This window comes from Ahaetulla prasina, chromosome 5 (assembly GCF_028640845.1).
Source record: "Ahaetulla prasina isolate Xishuangbanna chromosome 5, ASM2864084v1, whole genome shotgun sequence".
Taxonomy (NCBI): Eukaryota; Metazoa; Chordata; class Lepidosauria; order Squamata; family Colubridae; genus Ahaetulla; species Ahaetulla prasina.
The window spans coordinates 31,673,773-31,696,495 of record NC_080543.1 but is presented as its reverse complement, the minus strand read 5'-3'; the positions used below and the strand labels follow the sequence as shown (position 1 = coordinate 31,696,495).

At 37.4% G+C, this 22,723-nt stretch overlaps 2 protein-coding genes and 1 long non-coding RNA gene across 5 annotated transcripts in view; 2 read left to right on the top strand and 1 right to left on the bottom strand.

Annotated features, from left to right (window-relative positions):
* The window catches only part of SMAD9 (SMAD family member 9), a 58,803-nt gene extending 52,389 nt beyond the window's left edge, over nt 1-6,414 (top strand). Inside the window, exons 7-8 of one of the 3 annotated variants that reach the window (XM_058186181.1) lie at nt 1,929-2,021; nt 6,122-6,414. In XM_058186181.1, the coding sequence (XP_058042164.1) occupies nt 1,929-2,021; nt 6,122-6,160 (132 nt within the window). In that variant the 3' untranslated portion in view covers nt 6,161-6,414. Of the gene's footprint in view, nt 1-1,928; nt 6,098-6,121 lie in introns of those variants that run through there. The other 2 variants (XM_058186179.1, XM_058186180.1) reach the window with 2 other exon arrangements.
* Nucleotides 6,415-8,664: 2,250 nt separating this feature from the next.
* RFXAP (regulatory factor X associated protein) lies at nt 8,665-13,743 on the bottom strand. Its single transcript, XM_058186390.1, has 3 exons — nt 13,017-13,743; nt 10,919-11,026; nt 8,665-9,934 (listed from the first exon to the last, which is right to left on the bottom strand). The coding sequence occupies exons 1-3, from the start codon at nt 13,560-13,562 to the stop codon at nt 9,827-9,829; spliced, it is 762 nt and encodes a 253-aa protein (XP_058042373.1). The 5' UTR covers nt 13,563-13,743; the 3' UTR covers nt 8,665-9,826.
* A 93-nt stretch (nt 13,744-13,836) lies between these two features.
* Nucleotides 13,837-22,723, top strand: part of LOC131199849 (uncharacterized) — a 29,597-nt gene continuing 20,710 nt past the window's right edge. Inside the window, exon 1 of the long non-coding RNA XR_009155442.1 lies at nt 13,837-14,013. This is a non-coding gene — a long non-coding RNA (uncharacterized LOC131199849). The remainder of the gene's footprint in view (nt 14,014-22,723) is intronic.

The following is a 22,723-nucleotide window of genomic DNA, read 5'->3' as shown; positions in this document are numbered from 1 at the left end:
CATACACACGTATCTGGAAACAGGAGGAGATGCATTTTCGGCTTTAGGGTGACTTTTGCATTCTACTATCTTGTCAATAAACACATGCTTTCCCTCTTCAGTGAAGGTGCATCTTTATACCTATTCTTATGCTTTAAATCGCTCCAACTTTCCTATTCCTGGGGTTTTTTTTTCATGTCTACTCAACTAAAAGACTGCTCAACACGTTTTTTAAGAAACATATTAATGCACTCCTATTCTTCCTTCATAAAGCAAAGGATGAGTCTTCATAGCTCTATTCATTGTCAGAATCACACAGCAAGCAGTGCATCAGGCTTTTCATTATTTATTGTATTCCTAATGCTGATAGGTTAGAATAGAAATGTGTATCCTTTTTGAGCAGCAAAGGGCTGTATTAAATCTTTGAGTAGCATGCATAGGCCACACTATAAAGTGGGTAGAATCAGAACAGAACAATAAGCAAGGCTATAAAACAATTTAAATTAGTTTACATTACAGTTATTTGGAATCGGATGGCATCAAATCAAGTTAATAATTTGATTTTGATGCCAGTTAATTAGTCATAATAATAGTTTTGATTAACAAAAAACCAAACTAGTTGTATTGGTTTTGCATGGTTCCCTCAGTTTTAACCTGGAAGAATAGGTTTACACCGAAGTTGATTTCTGGAAGAAGTTGGCATCTAAATTGCCACAAGGGCAATTGACATCGGTCTCTTTATCATTAATGTCACTCACTCTCTTTAGATTTAAGTTTCACTTTGAAAACATAATCAAAGTTTCAAAAATTTTGAGAGATTATATTATATAGACTTTACTTACAGTAATAATATTATATCTTCAAAAATGGCAATACTGGGTGCCTTTGTATAGAAAAAGAGCTATTGCAACATCAATCTGAAATGATTATCAAGCCTCCACCAGAGGGAGATGGAAAACCATTTAATGAACCAAGAGTTTTGACAGATGTAATTCCATATTAAAGTTCGATCCATAACTCATATTTGCTGAAGGATGCAGTATAAATTGTTGAACTAATACTAATGCTGGGATTTTTTCCAAGTCCATATATTTTTATTAGATATATACTTTATTTTCCCATTTACAAATAGAAGATGAAAGTTAAAACATTCCTTCATAACCAATATCTAGACAATATAAAATAAGATAGTAATCTGCTTTTAAAACAGCAATATCTATCATCTCAAGTATTCATGTACATTTCCCCACCTAGCCAAGGAAATGTGATATTCTCTCATATGGATTTGATTTATTCACATAATGTGTGAATAAAATAAAAACTCACAGTTTTTTAGAAATTAGCTACCCACAATTGCATTATTTCTCATGACTTCCAAGCACAAGATTTTTGTTTTTGTTTTTTTAGGAAACTTTGAGTAAAATCCTTTTAAGTAACAATTTACTTAATCATTCCACAAATCAAATACAGTCACTAAAAGATGTAAAAAAAATGTTCGAACACATGAATACGCGGCCATTCTTTATATAGAAAATGATGAATGGTTAAAATTAGTGGTGGGATTCAAAATATTTTACTACCAGTTCTGTGGATGTAGCTTGGTGGGCGTGGCATGGCTTGGTGGGCATAGCAGGGGAAGGATACTACAAAATCTCCATTCCCACCCCACTCCAGGGGAAGGTTACTGCAAAATCCCCATTTACTCCCAATCAGCTGGGACTCGGGAGGCAGAGAATAGATGGGGACGGGGCCAGTCAGGTGGTATTTACTGGTTCTCCGAACTACTCAAAATTTTCACTACCAGTTCTTCAGAACTGGTCAGAACCTGCTGAATACCATCTTAAGATGCAGCAGAAATTTTTCTGTGGATACAGCAGTCTTGTCTTGAGTAAAATGAAGAATAAAACAACCATCTCTTTGATCCTTTGCCATTTATTTGTCTCTTGTAGGGCTGGGGAGCAGAATACCACCGCCAGGATGTTACAAGTACTCCATGTTGGATTGAGATCCATCTTCATGGACCTTTGCAGTGGCTAGATAAGGTGCTGACACAAATGGGTTCCCCACATAATCCAATATCCTCTGTTTCATAAGAATCATCTCCACACACACAATAGGGGACAAGTACTGCATTCTGGCCTTGGCTTGTGGAATTCTCCCTTCAATTTCTGTATATAGCTGTAAATATGATTGTAGATATATATAACACACTATTACTGTTTTTCATGCTGTATTACATGTTTTATTAGTTAATAAGATTGCAAAAAGTGCAGTACTTTGTCGTTGTATTCTGTCTATTAATGAAGCCATAGAAATATGCCTAGCTGCCTACTTTTTCGAATGGAACGAGACCAGTGTTGCTTGCACTTTGTAAAAATATATATATTATATCAAAGTTAAATTCTGAAAATAATAATGCTGATTTCAAATGGAGCAAGTGGTAGCTTTGTTCAGACTGGCAGTTTATTGATAACATCAAGCAGGTGCTTCTGGAAACTTAGAACATTGTGATTATGGTTCTTCATTTTGTTCCTGACATGTGGATTTAAACATAAAACTATATTGTTTGTAATTATAAAGGTTACATTTTGCACAATTGAGTAACAATTATAAGCCTGCAAATGCAACCTTCTCTAAATACCATCTCTGTCATTGGTTTGAAAAGAAAGCTGAGACTGAATGAGGCTCTGTGATGTAAAAAACATTATCCAGTTCCAAGAATTACTAAAATATGTTGTTCAATATTGATGAAGCAGGGTGGCTAAAAGGCAATATAAAGCTGCTATGGTTAATATTTTTGAATTCTATTGTTTGTAATACCCAGAATGATTTCTATCCAGCTAGCAGGGCACTGTAGTCCTTCACACATGTTACAATTGCAATGGAAAGGAAGGAGTATGCAATATATTAACCCCAAGACATTAATACTTGCCCATATGTTATGGACTTGATAGTAGAAATGTATAGTTGACCAGTGGTAATTGCAATTTGCTTAATACAAAACATGTTTCTATCTTCAGATTCATATGTTGCCAAGCTTCATTCAGACTCCTCAAATTCATCATTTACAGAATAAATACTGTATACCATTTCAGTAAAAATACTACTTCTCTTCCTCCCACGTCTTAATTATTGATAAGTATAATAAATGAGAGCAATTGTTATAAACAATGAACCTGAGTGGAAGGTAATTAATATATTGTTAATATATGCTAGTCTTTGCTTCAGTTTATATATTAATTATTTGATCAGTCACTTTGTACATAATATTGAATGATTAAAAAAAATACACTGGAATAGCCCAAAAGTAGTAGTCGTTGCAAAAGGGATCAAATTTAATAAGATCAAGTTTAATAACAAACCTGAAAATACATTTGCCAGAAGAGAAAAATCATCTGATAGCAGTTAAATATTTAAGTCTAAATATAACATCTGTACAATTTTGCTTATCAGAACATTAGTTTAGTTAGGTTTCTTGCCCTTGAATGTACTATTACCAAATTAATTTTTTAAAATTATTCTTCCTTTGGACTAACCCTGTCCAAATCCGATCCTTTGACAGATGAATACCTCTCCTCCATTGTTAACATAGAAGCAAGTGATTTAGAGAAAAATAGGTTCATGACATCAGATTGTACAATCAAAACACCTGAAAGAATAAGAGTGGGATTTAGGTTTCCTGTATGTATGGATTTCTGCAGAATGTCTTTTGAAGAATTAAAGATTTGACAGGAGATAAGCTTTTGAAAATTGATAAAGACTGTAGCTTCTGTACGATCAGAAAATTTATTATTCAATTGCATTGTTAAAATGTATTAAATATAATTGCATCAAAGGATAGCTTCATAGCACTGCCAAAGTGGGATCCTATAATAAATAACCTGACAGGTAAATATAATTTGTGACCTCTGAACTATAATCAGTTTTATTAGATATATAAAATATTTATTTTTACTTACAGATAAATACAGATTTAGGTGCAGCTGGAAGAAAACTCTAAACTAAGATAATAAAATTACGAGAAAGCTACCAAGGGATGTTCTAGTTCACTTTGCAAGAAAAATAACAAGGGATCAGGTTCTGGATTGCCATTATAAAGTACAGATTGAAAATGAAAATATAGATACTACTGTTTTGAAGGAAATTCCAGTCAGGATTTTGAGAAAAACACTGATATCCTGAAGCAGAGAAAATTTTTATTCCATTGGGATAGATTGGAAAGGGTGATGCTTACCTACTATGAGCAAAGATTTAGGCTGAATTCCATAGAGAAAGCTAAGGATTTATTGATCAGATGTAAGTTAATTCCAGATCCATGTGGCGAAATAGGGATGGAAAAGAAGTTAGTGGTCGAGCAAGACCCTAAAGTTGGCACTGAAGAAAAAGACATGGCAGAGAGAAGAAAGAAAGAAGAAGATGTGGCCAAGGTAGTTGTACAGGAATCTATTATGGTGCTTAAAGATGGAGATTAAGTCTATCACATGGAATATAAATGGAGCAAATACTCCATCTAAGCCAGGGGGAGTATTCACTTAACTTCGCTGCCAGTTTGCAAATATGAGCGCGCGCACCTCCTCCGTGCATGTACAGAGCCTTCTGCGCATGCGCAGAGGGTCAGAAACAGGACGTGATGACATCCAGGGGATGGGCAGAGTCTTCCACAGCTGGTGCTACTGGATTGTGTAATTCGGATAGAACCGGCTGAATTTCACCACTGATCTAAGCGTAAACAATTATTTCACTATTTGAGGAAACTTAATTTGGACATAGTCTGTCTTCAAGAAACACATATAAAGAAACAAGACAAGAAATATCTATAAATAAATAATTAGGAGAAGAATTAATATCAGCTGGTGTAAAAAAGATTAGTGGAATTGTTTTATATATAAAACCCAATTCAAACCTAAATTACTTAAGCAGATGATCATGGTAAATTTATAGCAGTGGGAATAGAAATTAACGGGATTAAAACAATAGTGATGGGAGTGTACAGGCCAAACGATGATAGAAGCAAATTTTTTGATCATCTAATAGATCAGTTGCTACCTTTTTCGTATGGAAGGGATAAAACTGATTTAGAAAAAACGGGGGAAATATATTTGTTATAAGCTGCGTGTGCATGACATACTGAACCACAAACTAGCCAGTCATATTTAGCCTAGTGAATAATGCAAACCTAGCCTACTTGTCCAATTTAGTTCAATGAATTATGTAAATATAAGAAATTTGGTTGGGTAAACTATGGGTAACTTTACCTCAGTGTTTTGTGTGAACACGGTCATAAACTAATCAGTGAGTAATGTATGTTAGGATATGCATTCATAGTAGTTCCTTAGTTTATACACTTGTGAACAATTTATAAACATATCAAACAGTGGTGTTTCAAATAAAAATCTCGGTGACATCTACTTCAGTGTGATATTTTCAACCAATGTGGGACAGAAGTAGTTTAAATCCTTATTAATATATGATTATTATAAGCCCGCTTTGTTTTTCTGGAGTAGTAGAATATGAACTAATAAAACGGGGGGAAATAGTTAAATATCCGCATACAGCCTATGTAAAAGAAGTGTCCTAGGAATTTGTAAACCTAGAACTCTCAGCCCTGAAACATGGGTAAATGCAACACATACTGTACAGAAAAATATTGACTGCTAAATTATATTTGGAAAATAATCATATGATTACTTTTCAGAATTCAGCTAAGACTGCCTGCATAAAAATGATCCGTTTAGATAGATTTTTCTGTGTCCAAATGTTTTTATATAACTGTTACAATTTGTAAATTTAAAACTATTAAATGTGTTCGTAAATATGCCATTCCTTGAAATAGTCTACTGGAAAATTTAAGTCATTTGGCAGAAAAACCATTTATCAGCAACTAAGTTTACGGGAAAAACATTTCTTAAAAACTGTTATTCAAAATGCATTCACAATCTTCTGGGGAACAATCTGGAAGCAGTGAGAAACTGTAATATATTCAAGACTTCACAGAAAACCAAATGGTCTGTTATTATATTTCTTTATTAAGAAATCTATAGGAAAAAATTGACATCAGTTTTTATTGATTAAAAATTGAACCTTATTAATGATTCTGAGGCTTCCTTATACACTGTTTATTCTCAGGCTTATTTTCCATTAGGTGCTGATGGAAGGAAGTAGACCTATTATTCATGAATGATCCAGATGGTGATATCAAAGTTCTCAGCATGAAGGAGCTATTTGGTGCATTGTGTAGGGGAAAACAATCCAATATTACAGTTAAAAGAAATTGAATTTTATAAAAAGGCAGTTATAAATAAGGTAGTTGATGCTCCAGTATAGTAGAGGAGCAATACTGTTAAAGATTGAGATTGGACTAGTTTTATTTAAAACCAGATGAAAAGAAAGATATTTTCTTCCACTTCCCTTATTTATTGATGTGATTTCTTTCTGATTGGTTGCAGCAGAGCTGCATAAATTCTCCCCCACCCCATCTGCCACCCACGGAACAATTAATCAGAAACATTAAAAAGCATATGGGTCCTACAGATCTAAACCTTAACCCAATAACATTAGAACTTTAGCATTAAAGAAACTGCACAGTTTCTGCTGCAGCTATAAGCAAAGTACCAGGTTGTAATTCTACTTTGATTTTTTGAAAGTGGCCTTCAGAGCACTGAATGATGACTGCAATACTATATAGGATTGCAACCTAAAAAAATCTGGGTAACCTTACACTTTTTCTCTGATTTATTTAAGTCTGGATACTTGTTAACTATCTACAGAACTATACATAAGAACTAACTCTTATCAATAGGTTGGCCTATTAAAAGAATGGCTAGGACTGTCTTTGTATGTCCAAATAAAATGTGTTTGTAAAAGTAGGGAAGACCACTGACTCTCTTAAAAGACATTAAAATTTTAAAACAAAGATTTCAACCCAGATTCATAAATTGAAATTTGAAAAGAAGAATATGGGAAATTAATAGTGACTTATTTGTATCATCATTACCTTTGAATGGATTGAATATTACGTCATACTTTTACCACAAAATTTCTAAGTACCAGCATATGTAAACATCCAAGCATCTGATTATAGCAAGCAGTGGTCTGAATAATAGGCGGTTTTCCCCACACATATTCAAGGATCCATGTCATGCAAAATCACATCAAGGATTTTGTCATCTAGATACGTTTTTGCCTTGAGGTTGTTGCAGTGTGATCTGGTAGAAGAGGAAATTACTATCAATCCATTGCTTTGGAGCCACAGATCACTCTGCGATTGTTTCCAATCCGCATAATCTGCTCCTTTGTGGGAAGATGGAGTTTATTCGACTGATGTGTACGCAACAACTGATTGGTCTAATGGGAATTGACAAGGAGCTTGGCATTTTTCATGTGAACCAGATGGATAGGTCAGGCATTAGATAAAGAGGACTTGGATTATATTGCCAACATGTGACCTCTTCTAGTGCAGCAATCCTAGGATGTGCTGTGGATTGCTGAAAAGAGCAAAGGGATGAAGCACAAGAAAAGTTATGCCCTTTTTTGGATCCTGAGGCCATGCATATGGTCACTCATGCCTTTTGGTTGGATTACTGCAACATGCTCTACATGGGACTACCCTTGGAGAGTATTTGAAAGCTGCAGCTGGTGGGAGCCTAGAGCTGCATACCTTTAGGGCTGCATTGGTTACCAATCTGCTTCTGGGTTGAATTCAAGGTGGTGGCTGTTACCTTTAAAGCCCTATATGGCATGGGTCCAGGATATCTGAGGAACCATCTCTCTCCAATGGGATAAAAACATGGGGTAAATATTTGGAACATCCTCATGAAGATAAGGGCAATGAAACATTAATATTCCTCTATCCTTATTGCATCTGCTGACAGTTGCCCAGCAGCTCTCTTTAGGGTATGACCTTGGTCCCTTTTTGCATCTATCTCAAGTACAGTTTTTGAGTTAATGGGAGTATTTCATGAAAATCTGAGACCAACCAGTTCTTTCATTTCCTCTTTCCTGTTTCTGTAGCTTACAGGTAGTCCTCAACTTACAACTGGTCACTTAACAACTTTTCAAAGATATGACAGATCTCAGAATGCTTACTAGATTCCAAAGTTCTAATAACTGCCTGCCCTCCATGATCACATGACTCCATGTCACGCACTTGGCTACCAGCCAATTTACAGTATCCCATGGTCACATGATCACCTCTTATAATGGTTTTGCTGAAAACCAGCATTTACTCCTGGTTTTCAGCAAAACTGACTCGTAGAGAACCATTGGTTTGCTCATTGACTGCAGTGGTCACTTTACAATCATGGAGTTCACTGAGAAAAGTATTTTATGACCATTGTAATGGCTATGATGGGCAGACTCCATTACGATCATATGTCAAGGACTACCTGTACTGGCTTGGTGTTGTTTCTTAAGTAATTTCAACTGCATCGCGACTAGGCATTCTCACTTAATAAAGGTGGTAAGCTAGTAGTGTAAGAGCAGCTTGTCTCACTCTATTGGCTTTGCTATACCAAAATATACTCCATTATGGGTCATATCATATAATGTATATAGAAATGGACAATGAAAGAGAATGTTGAATATAAACAGCAACTGGATTGTAACTATTATTTCAAACAGTATTGAAAAAAATTAACAATAGTTGGTTAAAACATTTAACATAAAAGGGAAATTTTAAAAAAAACACCACACTTTAAATCTGTGTTTCTTGACACAATTTATTTTTTTTTCATCCTGCATTTATTATTTATATAAGGCAGAGAATGTATCCAAACTCATTTCTATTTTCCCCAAAACAGCAACACTGAGGTGAGTTGGGCTGAGAGAGAGAGAGTGACTGGCCCAAAGTCACCCACTAAGGTCTTTGCTGAGAAATACTAAGTAATGAGGATATGATAACACAGAAGACAATACCAATTATACACGATGGCTTGGATTCAGATTTATAGTTACAACAGAACCATGTAATGACTGAGCCCTTGGATTGGTTCATTTTATTGATCTTAACACTGGAGTCAACCTAATTTGTACAATTACAAAATCTTTAAAAAGTCTGATGTAAAAAAATTAACTTAAATGACATTTTACAAAAAGTTTTTTTAAAAAAACTGCATGTTCAGAAAGAGTTCAAAAATTACAAATATACAAAATGATGCTTTAAAATAGTCTTATATAAACTATGGGTGTTCCTTAGTACAAATAAGTCATTAAAATGCAACAATAATATAAATAAATTTAAATAAATGCCTCTTAATGAATCCTGGCAGTAATATACTGAAATACACTAAATAGTCAACCATGTGTACAAAATGTACATAACATTAATACAAACCTGGAACACATTATTTATAATGTAATATAAAATTATCAATTAGATTGCCTGGCAGACAAATCTAACAACAGTAATGGGACTGTGAGCCAAATCTTGCTACAGTCCCCCAGTTAGTAAAATAAACTCAGATGTGGCTTCCTGAACAAGAAGTTACTGGAGTGGCTCAAAGTTCACTGTTTAAAACTTCCATAGAAAGTAACTATTGTTTTCTTCAATGAATGTCATAAAATAATAACTTTATGCAAGGTTAGTTTGCATAAAATAAAAAGCAGCTTATTGTTTAACAGTTCACTTTTCCCAAAATCATCAATATAACTTCCAAATTGAATCAATGGAAGTTTGTAATTGAAGGGAGAAGCTGCACAAAGCTCATAAAAATAATTTAAAACGTCAATTTCAAATAAAACCAAAGAAAAAAGCAAAAGGGCAGTACAGAAAATGAAGCCAACTACAACAGTTACAGAAATTCAGTAGACCCCAATATAATAGTGTTTACTTCCTATGAAACTGTTGCTGTTACATTGGTGCTCCTGAAATCTGTTGTCTTTGTTCCAATGCTTGTTGACTTAGCAGTTGTTGTCGTTTTTGAAGAAATTGTACAACTTCAGGACTTCTCAGAAGTGACTAGATAGAAACGAAAATGTAAGTCCCCCTATTTTAATCCCTGAATTGCATCGAATACTGTACATGCAGAATCACCACATGGCCACATTAGACATATTGTATTCAGTGGGACAGACCAATTAAATAAAAAAATATTTACCCATTAGTTAAGCTTTTTTTCTCATTTTAAATTGTTTGCCTTTATATAGTAGATCCCATATAGTTATGAACTTAAGGGCTTCTACACTATGATCTGTATTAGCTTTACTCTACAGTTCAAAAGTTAACTATCCCTTATCTCTTCCAAGATAGAAACAGTAATTTAAGACCCACAAAACTCTGGGGCCTCTTTAGAAGCATAATCTCTACTGCCACTCTAATTTCCATTTTCCTCCATTTCATTGCTGGAGGAGGAGTTAGAGAATGGCAGAAACAGGTTATGAATAAACTTCCCAAGTTCCTTATTTATTCCTTCCCACCAATTTTCACTGGTGCCAATCCTGTTCACACCATTATAAAAACAATGGGCAACAATCATAAATCATGCATTGCTACTGCAGAAAAATGAGTCATTTTGATTAGGAAAGAAATGACTGAGTCATTCATGTTTTGTAAATGGTCAACAACCACCTCAGATGCTGTTACCTGCCCTGCTATTTCTTTGCTTTAGAATTTCTTTGCTTCTCCAATTTCAACAGAACACTTCCAAAATATATTAGGTTACTGACCCACAGGAGTTGAGTATATATAATTCAGCAATATTTGGAAACCTGTAACTTTCAGCAGCAACAACCTGCCTAGCCAACAGTAAGTAGCAAAGAAGGCTGAAAGTTACAATGCAACAACATCCTGAAAATCAGGGTTTCTCAATGTTGGGCTAACAGCACATCACAAATATGTGTCTTGTTTAAAAGTTCTTATGAAATAAACGTAGAACAGTTTTACCCTATTTTACTATTTTACATCTCATAAAGCATCTTTTTAGAAATTAATCATAGCACTTACCAGCCTTTTCTGATTTAGCACCTGTTCCAAAAGTGTAGGTTTTGCAGGCCGATCTCCAATATTACCTGTTCTTTGCTTTGATACAGAAACGGAAGTTTCAGTGCAATCCTTAGCATATACACAAACACAAAAAAGAGGAAAAGTAAATTGTATTTGTTCCATCAGAAAAACATCGACATTACTTTAGAGGTAGTATAAGTGAACCACTTATTATTTGACTATTTCATTTCTCTCTGTAGTAAAACATATTTTGAAAATAGAGCCGAATGCTAAATAAATTTTCTTTATCAAGCAAATAATGCACTTAACACAGACTAGCAGGTACATGGTGTAACTTTAGCTATAGCCTAATTTCCGAGTTTTAAATATTAGAAACTAATGGTTAAATCTCTAATAAGAATAAAAGTATTAAAGGATTCTGAGTCTTCCACGGAATATATTTCTTTTATTCTTTAATCATGTGAAATCTATTTTAGTTTTAAAGTCAAATATTTCTGAGAAATTAGAAACATTTTAAATTTAAGAATCGTACAGAATTATTTTTGTAAAATAGCTTCTGCTCTAGCAGAGAGGCTATAACTGCATTGATCTAGTCATACTCCATTAAGAAACCTGATCGAAATTTGTGTTAAAAAAAATCTTATACTGATATCCCTGGCCTATAACTTCATAAGTAGATGAAAGTTTCCCCAAGTGTTCAAAAATCAGCCACCAGCTTCATTTAAAAATTAACCTGAAAGCAATTGGAAACTGCAAGCTTTAGCCAGAGCTGTTTCCTTGTTCATCCAGATGAGTGCTAAATGTTTCATCATAGGCAACAGAATAATAGTTGTAAGTCACCCAGCAGCAATAAATTTAACAAATAAATATTAACATATTAGTAAAATGGTTCTAAAGCAAATGAATGCCAGAAAAAGTGATGCGAGTTTTGGATATAATAATTAAAGTAGCTATATTGTTGAAGAGGGACACGGTGGCTCAAGGGCTAGGACGTTGAGCTTGGCGATCGAAAGATCGGCAGCTCAGCGGTTCGAATCCCTAGTGCTGCCGTGTAACGGGGTGAGCTCCCGTTACTTGTCCCAGCTTCTGCCAACCTAGCAGTTTCGAAAGAGCGTAAAAATGCAAGTAGAAAAAATAGGGACCACCTTTGGTGGGAAGGTAACAGCGTTCTATGCGCCTTTGGCGTTTAGTCATGCCGGCCACATGACCATGGAGACGTCTTCGGACAGCGCTGGCTCTTCGGCTTTGAAATGGAGATGAGCACCGCCCCCTAGAGTCGACAACGACTAGCACGTATGTGCGAGGGGAACCTTTACCTTTACCTTTTATACTGTTGAAAGCTAACATAGGCTATTCCACCAAAGTGGAATCGCATTATGTACCTGAATAGCCGCACCAACACAATCAACAAACCTAATGGACTAGTTTGGGTTCAGATGGTAAAGAAGTAAATGATATTGTAGCAACAGCCTACAGGCTGCCATTTAGAAAAAGATGTACATGTTTTAAAACAGGGGCCTCCAACCTTGGCAACTTTAAGCCTGGCCGACTTCAACTCTCAGAATTCCCCAGCCAGCTAATCTGAGAGTTGAAGAATTCTGAGAGTTGAAGTCGACCAGACTTAAAGTTGCCAAGGTTGGAGACCCCTGGTTTAAACTATAGAGGATTCCTTCCAGGAACTTCTGGACCTTCACTACAGTGTTACATGGAAAAGACAGGAAGCGATATCCAAAAGTTTTCCTTGCTGTAAACTGCTTTCAAAAAATCATGCCTACAAATACGGAGTTACGGTTTACTGAACGAACCCACTTTCTGGTTTAGCCAGACCGGCCTAACACGGTAGGCTGCTTTATGCCGTTGATTCGTTTAAACCAGGGGTGAAATCCAGCTGGTTCTTTGAGTAGTTCGGAGAACCGGCAAATACCACCCCTGGCTGGACCCAGAGTGGGGAGGGAACGGAGGTTGTGCAGTATCCTTCCCCTACCACGCCCACCAAGCCACACCACGCCCACCAAGCCACGCCCACAGAACCGGTTTAACCCCAAGAACTGCAAGAAGAAACTCAAGCCAGTCCCTGCGATCGCTCCTTCAACCTTACCTCGATACGCCCACTGTTCCCCGAAAGGGCCGCTCCAGCCGCCGCCGCCGCCGCCACAACCGCGGTAGCCGAGCAGGGGGCGTTTCCACCGCCGCCTGCCCCGCCGCCGCCTCCGCCGCCGCCGCCGCCGCTTCCGAGGGCCTGGTCGCTCTTCTTGCGCTTGTACTTATCCTTGTACATCTTGTTGCGGTGCCTCTTGCACATCCAAGGCTTGCGCTGCTTCGCCACTTGGGTGGTGGTCTCGTGGCAACCCTCGTAGGTGCAGTTTTTGCACCCGCCGCCGCCGCCTCCCCCCGACTGGGCGCCACTCTCATCCTCGTCGTCCAGGTCTTCCAGGCCGCCGGCAGGACTACACGCCCCGTCCGCGCCCGTGGCTCCGGCGCCGGCTTCGCTGTCCGCTTCGGCGTCTCCCGCGGGCCCCAGCTCGTAGAAGAGCATGAGGCCGCCTTGGGCGGAAGGCGCCTTGGAGACAGCCTGCGCGGGCTGCACCACCTGAGGCTGCAGCATGGCGCCCACCGCCTCTCCGTCCCCGCCGCAGGGCTGCATCACCAGCAAGGTGAGCGACTGCGGCGGGGATGGAGAAGGGGAGGAGGAGGAGAAAGCGGCCGAGCTGCCGCTGGTGTTTCCCGGGGCCTCCGTCCTGCCCGCACGTTTCGCAGCCAGGCCACAAAGGCCACGGCTGCCACAGCAACGGCAAACTAAAGACGCGAGCGCCGTGACAGCTCGCCAGCTAATGCGCAGGCGCAAGAGCGGCCGCGCGTCACCTCCGCTTATCTAGACCGGAAATCGGACGGGGTGGGGGTGGGGGGGTCGACGGAAACGCAAATGTTCGCGGTGGATTAGGTTCGCGCCTGGTTGTCGCGCTGGTGACTTCGTCGGTTGCGTGAGGCGCGCCAGATGCCTCGTTCTGTGGGAAGCTCCAAGTGGAAGGGCGACAGCGGACCGCCTTCATACTGTAGCCAAGAATCTTTTGTTACATTTTTATTCATAAGCTGTAGTAAGTTTGGCCGAAAACCGCTGCTTAAACAGTTGGAGTGAGTAATGTGTGTCCCAGGTATGCGGTACACGCAGGGCTCCCCAAACTTGGCAGCTTTAAGACTTGTGGACTTCAACTCCCAGAAGTGAAGTCCACAAGTCTTAAAGCTGCCAAGTTTGGGGACCCCTGCGGTACAGTATTACACCTCAATGTCCAAATGTTCTTTTTTTTTTAAAAAAAAAAAGTCCAGGTTTTCAAGAGCTTTTAAATGTCAGCAGTGAAGTCCGGGCTCTATTTGGGAGACATCAAACTGTTTGAAACAGTTGTATTGTCTGAAACTGGAATAGCGGAATATCCAGTTAAAACTTTTGATAACCGAGTTTGGTAAAAAATATGTAAAATTTATGATTGCTGTGCACATTGGAGTAGCTTTTAGACTACTCTAAATCTAATCATTTTATAAACCGTGGAAGAATGTTGGTAAAGAGGTTATTTACAATAATACTGTAATGAAAAGTTGGATATTCTATAGCTAATAGCCATAAGAAACATATTAAGTTTCGTAGGATCCTAAGATGAGAGTACTAAATACATAGTAACCCATGTTATCTAAGTTTACTGGAGATCTCAGAGAATATAAATTTGATAAATAAATAAAATATTTCAAAGGGCTGGCTAACAAGCATTGGAAGTTAAAATTGTGTGAGGGGACATTTTCCCTACTTTAAGATCTAGAGACATTTGTCAATATTTAATATAGTAATATTAATTTATTTAATAATTTAATAGGCATTGAGTCAAGTGGCATAAAAATTTAATAAATTATTATTAGTTATTATGCTTATTCTGCAATATTCAATACAAATGACTCCCAGTAATTTGCAAGATACCGAAGAGAAATAGAATAAAAACATAAAAGACAAATAAGAGCATAGGAAGTCACAAAGCAGTAAGTGTACTGGTTGCTGTTCATTTCCCAAAGACCTCCCTGGAATTAAATATTAAAAGTTTTTGGAAGACCAACAATGAGAGTGCCATTCTAATCTCAGGTGGGATGGTATTCTCAAAAGAGGGGCTGCAACAGAAAAACGTAATGGTTACCAGCATTCATTCAGTGATAGTTCAAAGTTAAGAAGGTGTTGAACAAGAGGGACTTACAACTGCCTGCAGTGTTGTGGCCCACTCAGTGTCTCCACAATCATATAATGAATTGGAGGCTTGGCTACTGCTTACAGTTACAATGGCTGCAGCAATTGCAATAATTGCCATTTGTGACCTTCCCTGCCAGTTTCTTAACAAATATAATCAACAGAGAAGGCAGGAGATTGCAAGTCAGTCCTGGTTCCATTGCGGTCTTACCCATACACCTACCAGCACTCCATAGTATCTGCCTGCAGCACCTGCACATCCTCCATAGTAACTGCCCACAATGCCCACCCTCTCACAGCTCTCAGCTGTTTGTCTGAAATTCCTGCCTCTTCCCATGTTGTTGTCACTTGAGGTCCTCTGTTAACAAGTTGTGCAGCCTTAAGAATAGATAGAATAAAATAGAATTTTTATTGGTCAAGTGTGATTGGACAGACAAGGAATTTGTCTTGGTGCATATGCTCTCAGTGTACATAAAAGAAAAGATACCTTCATCAAGGTACAACATTTACAACAGAAATGATGGTCATAGGGTACAATTTAACACTTAATGATACAACACTTAATGATAATCATAGGGTACAAATAAGCAATCAGGAACAATCAATATCAATATAAATCATAAGGATTACCAGCAACAAAGTTACAGTCATACAGTCATAAGTGGAAAGAGATTGGTGATGGGAACGATGAGAAGATTAATAGTAGTGCAGTTTTAGTAAATAGTTTGACAGTGTTGAGGGAATTATTTGTTTAGCAGAGTGATGGCCTTTGGGAAAAAACTGTTCTTGTGTCTAGTTGTTCTGGTGTGCAGTGCTCTATAGCGTCGTTTTGAGGGTAGGAGTTGAAACAGTTTATGTCCTGGATATGAGGGATCTGTAAATATTTTCACGGCCCTCTTCTTGATTCGTGCAGTAAAGAGGTCCTCAATGGAAGGCAGGTTGGTAGCAATTATTTTTTCTGCAGTTCTAATTATCCTCTGAAGTCTGTGTCTTTCTTGTTGGGTTGCAGAACCAAACCAGACAGTTATAGAGGTGCAAATGACAGACTCATTAATTCCTCTGTAGAACTGGATCAGCAGCTCCTTGGATATTGATTGCTCCTTGGAACATTCTTTGTTGTCGTTTTTAAGGTTATATTGGTAACAGAGACTGCAAGGATTGCATCACAGAGTGACCCAGTTGCATGATATTGCCTTGAACTCATTGAGACTGTGTTGCCGTCATTGTGTCTTGTACCCACTGAAGTCAAATTGCCATTGTTGTGCCCTACACCCATTGAAAACAAGTTGACTTTGTCATGCCTTGAATCAGCTGGAGTTGTAGTGCCTTTATTGTGCCTTGAAGCCATCAAAGCCAAATTGCCTTCCCAATGCCTGGAGTACAGGGAGTTGTGGTTGCTTTTGTTGGGCTTACAATTGGCAGTTGCTGTTATCCTGTTTGGAGTTCACTAATTCACCTTGCTATCGTCCTGCCGAAAGTCCCTTGACTCACCTTGCCATCGTCCTACCTGAAGTTCTTAGTTCACCTTACTGCCATTGCCCTCGAGCCTTAGTCATGGAAGAAAGTGCAGCTTGTCTTGCATCTATTGCTTTTGTTACATCTGGTTAGTGTTTTCTGGAGAGGTCATCGAAACTAAGTCTAAAGACTGCACATGCAGAGTTGGGACTAGAGGAATGATTATGGGGTTGGCTGTGTGAAATAAACATACTTACCCCTGCTCGTACTCTGTGTGTGTCGACTGGGACAGGATATCAACATTTATTGCTAGTTCACAATGAGCAAAGGAAAACATAACTGTTATACATACTTAGACTATAATCAAAATATTCAAAGGATGAACAGTTACTGTGAACAGAGAAGAACCCAAAAACCAAAGGCAAGAAAACAAGTAATTCTTAGAAATGAAAACATCTAACAAAATGGCAGGGCATTTAGCTAGAAATAGCAGCCAAATATGAAGCAGGCTCACAGATTTGAATCAATCTGACTCTGCAACAGAGTCACCAGGGTATTGGGCAAATATAACTTAGTCCATATATGAGCTGCACAACTCCATGCCACCCTACATTTCTATATCTCTTTTTTAAACTCCTAGTCCACATATACCTTAATATGATTTCAGAAAAAAAGGCCAAACTTGATCTTTAATAATTTAAAAAGTCATGCAAATATTAAATGGGAAGAGTAATGTGGATAACATTTAAATTTGTTAAACTTCTTGACAATTTTATGAGAAGAGTCAGAATGTGTGGAATGATGTGGATAATTTCTTTATACTGAATCTATAAAAGTGGCTTGTGAAATGATTTTATGAGAAGAGACAAACAAAAATAAAATAAATTTTGAAAACTCTGAAGGGGCTAAAGATTGTTATGAGAAAGGGGAACCATTACAGAGTTGATTTATTTGATCAAAATTGCTATTTCTGGTTATGTCTAATCAGTTTGTGTGGGATAGATTGCCATGTATTATAGATAGTCCTTGACTTATGACCATTTGTTCAGTAACTTTTCAAAATTATGGCAGTACTTTAAAAAACGGACTTTTGACTTGTGCCCAAAGTTATGGCCATTGCAACATTCCCATGGTCACATGATCAAAACTTCTACCGAGAGCCATGTGTAGAGAAGCTGAGCCCTAGAGAAAATAGGGAGAATTTGAAAAATATTAATAAATAGTGGTAAACTATAGGAGTAAATATTTTCTGTACACATTCTCTGTGTTCATATATGATATGGAGAATACAGTACAGAACACTGCTTTGATATATACCAGTGGTGGCTAACCTTTTTTCCTTGGGTGCCAAAAGCACGCATGTACGCTATTGCGCGTGCACACACCCATAATGCAATGCCCCTCCCACATACCATACCACACCGCGCATGTGCACGTGACCCCCCTCCCTCCCCCTTGTGCATGTGCGTGCGACCACCCCCCTTTTGGCCTCACATCTCAAAACAGCACTGGGGGGAGGGGGAAGCCTCATCTCCCAAAACGGCTGGGAGAGGAAAAAAAGCTTTGCCTTCTAAAACGACTGGGAGTGGGGGATAGGTCTCCCAAAATGGCTGGGGGGGGGGAAGCCTTGCCTCCCAAAACAGCGTTGGGAGGGGAATCTCTGGAGATCTGGGAAGGCACAGGAAGCAAAAAGTAAGGAGAATGAGCACGTGTCTCCTGCTTGCAGGGCAGACCCGAAAATCAGCTGGCCGGCAGGAAGCATGCGCACATGCGCAGTGGAGCTGAGCTGGGTGGCGGCTCGCGTGCCTGCAGAGAGGGCTCCACATGCCACCTGTGGCACGCATGCCATAGGTTCGCCATCATGAATATATACAGTAGTCAGGGTAAAAGAGACCTCAAGGTATAGATTGTAAGTATCTATTTGTCATTGTCAATCAATACCAATTATGTTTTCTTCATAAAATATAAAATATATAAATGATCCTTTGTAATATATGGTTCAGTGAATCATGGACAAACGATAATATACCTTAATTCAGACTTTAAATAGATATTGCCCTCCAAACTTCTTCACTTCAGCTTCCTTAAATGTTAGCTAAAACAGTCTAATCAGAAATAAGAGAAAACTGCAATCTGACATTATGTTACCACCTGTTGCTGCTTCATATGAACTGGTTGGCTCAATCTCCTCTTGGGCACCTCTCATTTAAAAATTAAAAATAATTCTGTACAATTAGATGGGGAGAAATGCAGAAAACTAGCATTTGTGAAAAATTTGTTGATAATTATATACAAAGCAGCAATTGTTATTAAAACTGCTTCCATCTGTTCCCTTTGGTGCTAACTATAAAACTAGAACTTTGAATAAGTTTGAATTATTTTCATTTTTAAGAAATAAAACATGCTGGTGGGCATACATACACTAAAATTAGTACTATAATACTTGTCCAGTTAGACTAGTGCTTTAACAACAGCCCATTCAGACTGATGAAAAGATGCTTCATAATATTTTACCTTGTACATTATCTCATTTTGTTTAATGTAAGGAAACAATACATATTACTGACTTCATTGGCTGAATTTCTCTTTTCTCTGTTTATATTTTCCATTTGTTTAAAGAAAAGTTATCTGTACATTTTTAGAAGTTTAATATGAAGCCATATGCAAATATTTAACATGGTGAAATTGTTTCTTCAGAACCTACTTTATTGTCAAATTTTATCGTCAGTTGAGGAAAGTATGTCTGTGTGTGTGTGTGTGTGTGTGTGTGTGTGTGTGTAAGTTGACTATGGTAACATCATATGCATATTCCTAATATGGGCCTATTCACCATACCTAGGAATCCATACAAAGGATTTTCAGGGTCCCATAGCTTTCCTAGGACTGTGAAAGATGCACAATCACAATCTTTCTATGTAGGTTGTGATTTTTTAAAAAAAAAATGAAATTCAGAAAGTTGTGAATAAATCCTACTCAATCCAGCTAGATGGATCACCAAATAAACATGAAAAGCTCTGATAATGAAACTCAAGGAACACAATAAAAAAATGATTAAGATTTTAAAAAATTACCCAAAAAAATCCTGTGACAAGAGGGACAGCAACCATCCTTAGAACTGACAATGAAGACCTTGATGTGATAGATAGATTCTGTTTTTTAGGATTGAGTATCCATATAAAAGGAACTGACAACCAAGAATAGACCAGATTGATAGGAAAGCAATGAAAGCCATGGAAAAGATAATGAGATCCCATGATGTGTCTATGCTTACAAAGATCAGAATCAATCAGACAATGGTTTTTCCTGTGGTGCTCTATGAAAGCAAAATTTTGAAAGAAGATACAGTATCGATGCTTTTAAACTATGGTGTTATAGATAACTGCTGAGAATATGGATAGCCAAGACAACAAACAAATTAATTATATCACTCCAAAATTCTCAGTCAAAATTCTCTCAAATGGCTCAAATTATCATATTTTGGATACATTATGTTAAAATCCTGTTCCCTTCTGAAGACCATAATGCTGGAAAAGCAAGAGAAGAACATGACCAGCAGGATGGTGAGTGTACTTAGTCACAATAGTGATGGGTCCATTATTGGCAGACCTGAAAGGTCTAATTAGAGAAGGATCCTCCTGGAGAAATCTGTTTTAAGGAGTTACTAAAAGTCTAGACTGGCTTTATAATCCATAAGTAATCAAACATAAAGAGAAGATCAGACAGCACAACTGTGGTTTGAAATTCCAGTTATGATTATGTTCTGCTCTGAGATATTTATTCTCAAATCTATGTTTTGTGATTATGTCCTTATATGAAAGGAGTTCTGGAATGCAGCTGCCACCAACAGAGGATGTTCTTATGAATATTTCAATGATTGTTGATTTATGATGGTAGATCATAACCATTCATCCTTAGCTTTTCTTTTAAGTACCTCAGTATGATATGATATGATTCTGCTGAGATTATGTGTAATATCATGGAAAATTAAAATTGTCCCCTTAAATATTCATCTCACTCACAGATGATAGCCTCTTGTTTCATAGGCAAGGAAGTGCTTCTAAGCCAATGAAATACTTATCCCTCAGAGGATTTGTTTTCTTCCAAAATCATTTGCTGAATAAAACATTTCATTATCAAAAGCAGTCTGTTTCACTGCCATTGAACATCCCAAGATTCTGAACTAATGTCACAGTTGAATCAAGTCAAATTAGTTGCATATTGGACACAGGTTGATAAATAGAGACTTAAAGGATTAGCTCAGGTTTTGTTTTTGTCTTTATTCTAGCAATTCAAAGATAAGTGGATATACTAAAGGTGGCATGTGGCAAGTTACCATCTAAATACGGGGAGTACAAAGTAGCAACTATTAATTTTTAAGTAGAAGCCCTTGTTCCCAGTTGAGTTTAACATCAGAGTTACATGGGAAAAGATATGCATATCTCTTCAATAAGTCTAAACCAGTAGTTCCTTTTTTAAGTCATGAAAAGCTGTGGGTCCATGTGAACATTTTTTTAAAATGATTCCACTATATTCTCTGTGTAAACAATCGTTTATTTCTGCTTTACTTTGTTTTTAACTCAGAACTGCATTATATGCAGCTAAATAAAGTTCAGTATTACCAGTTGAGCATGGGGTGGAGTTGGGCTGAAGACATTTTATAGCTCTGAAATAGTAGAAAACGTCTGTAGCTCAGATTGTGTATTTTGACAGTGGTTTGGAGAACAAACATTTTTGTTTGCCAACATTTTATAGGTATCGAATACAGTTTATTAAATTAAAAAGCCTGTAAGGTTTACTGAAAACAAAACAAGATTAACTTTAGATCTCTGCAAATGGATGTGTATATGCATATGCATGAATATTAGAATCGGGTAAGGAATAAACCTAATAAATCTTTTTAAAAAATCTATTGTTAATAGCTGAATCCTATGGCATCGCCTGATGCTTATGATGGAAGGAGCCGGAGGACACTAGTGTCAGAATGATATCAGGCTGTGTTGTTGTTGTTGTTGAAGAGATAGAACAAGCATTCTTGGGCTTCTCAAAGTAGAAGCGTTGTGGTATTGTCCCGTGGTCTGTGTTAAGTAAGATTCAGCTACCAATCTAGTCAGCATCTTTATATGAACTGAAGAAGAAGGAGCACCCTTTTATTATTTAGGCAACAGAATATTTACAGCATTCTAGGATTCCTTTCATGTATATCTAAAACTCTCTTTTCTGTGTTGTTGGTGATAGTTTGATAGTATATTGATATTGTGGAAGTAAAATGAAGGGAAATCTCTAGGAAAGCTACCTTGAGCTCTTGGAGGAGAATGAGATATATAAGTTAAGCAAACATATTAAGATGTCTTTTTAACGTTCCTTATGTTAAATAGTGAACTTCCATAGGGGTCCTTTATTGGTTCTTTTATAATGTACATCTATTATTGGGGTATAATGTTATCAATACCCTGACATAAGATTGTCTTGAATAAGTGTAATTAAATGCAAATAATACAAAAGGAAAGAGAAGTTAATGTTTATATTGTGACTTTTACATGGCTGTACACCGCCCTGAGTCCTTCGGGAGAAAAATTGAATAAAATAAAATAAATAAATAAGTGGCTGAGCAGCAGCAAAGCGGGTAGACTCATTACAGTGGTACTGGATGACCTCAAAGACCTGATTAGGGACAGATTGTCATGGAGAGAATCTACAGGATCTAGCGGTCAGAATAATTGTTTTGACAGTACTAGTGACATTTTTTTTAGATTTGCAGAAGAGCAACTGTTATTTCAGCTTCACTAAATATAAATGAGAAGCAATGCATGAGGGAAATCATGACATTTGTAAATAGAGACAAAAACATTTCTATCTACTGCAGATTTTGATAGAATTTCATTTACCATATGTTGCTTCCTCTGACAGGATTTGGGGGAGCTGACTAACCCTGCGGCAGTTGGAAATAAAAAAATTACATGATTATAGAGTTTCACAGAAAAGAAGCAGAGCACACCCCTAGAGCAGCAGGAGTATGAAAAGACTACTTTTCATACTCATGCTTCATACTTTCCAAAGAACTGCTGAGAGCTAGTTTGATATAGACACCGGCTAGAAACCAGGAAACCATGAATTCTACTCCATTCTTA

What these genes read in the sequence shown, in the direction of transcription:
- RFXAP (XM_058186390.1), bottom strand. Translation starts at nt 13,562, where the DNA reads ATGCAGCCCTGCGGCGGGGACGGAGAGGCGGTGGGCGCCATGCTGCAG. An exon ending in GGAACAGTGGGCGTATCGAG is followed by an intron (nt 11,027 to 13,016) that starts GTAAGGTTGAAG and finishes GTATATGCTAAG; the next exon opens with GATTGCACTGAAACTTCCGT. An exon ending in TGCTAAATCAGAAAAGGCTG is followed by an intron (nt 9,935 to 10,918) that starts GTAAGTGCTATG and finishes GTTTCTATCTAG; the next exon opens with TCACTTCTGAGAAGTCCTGA.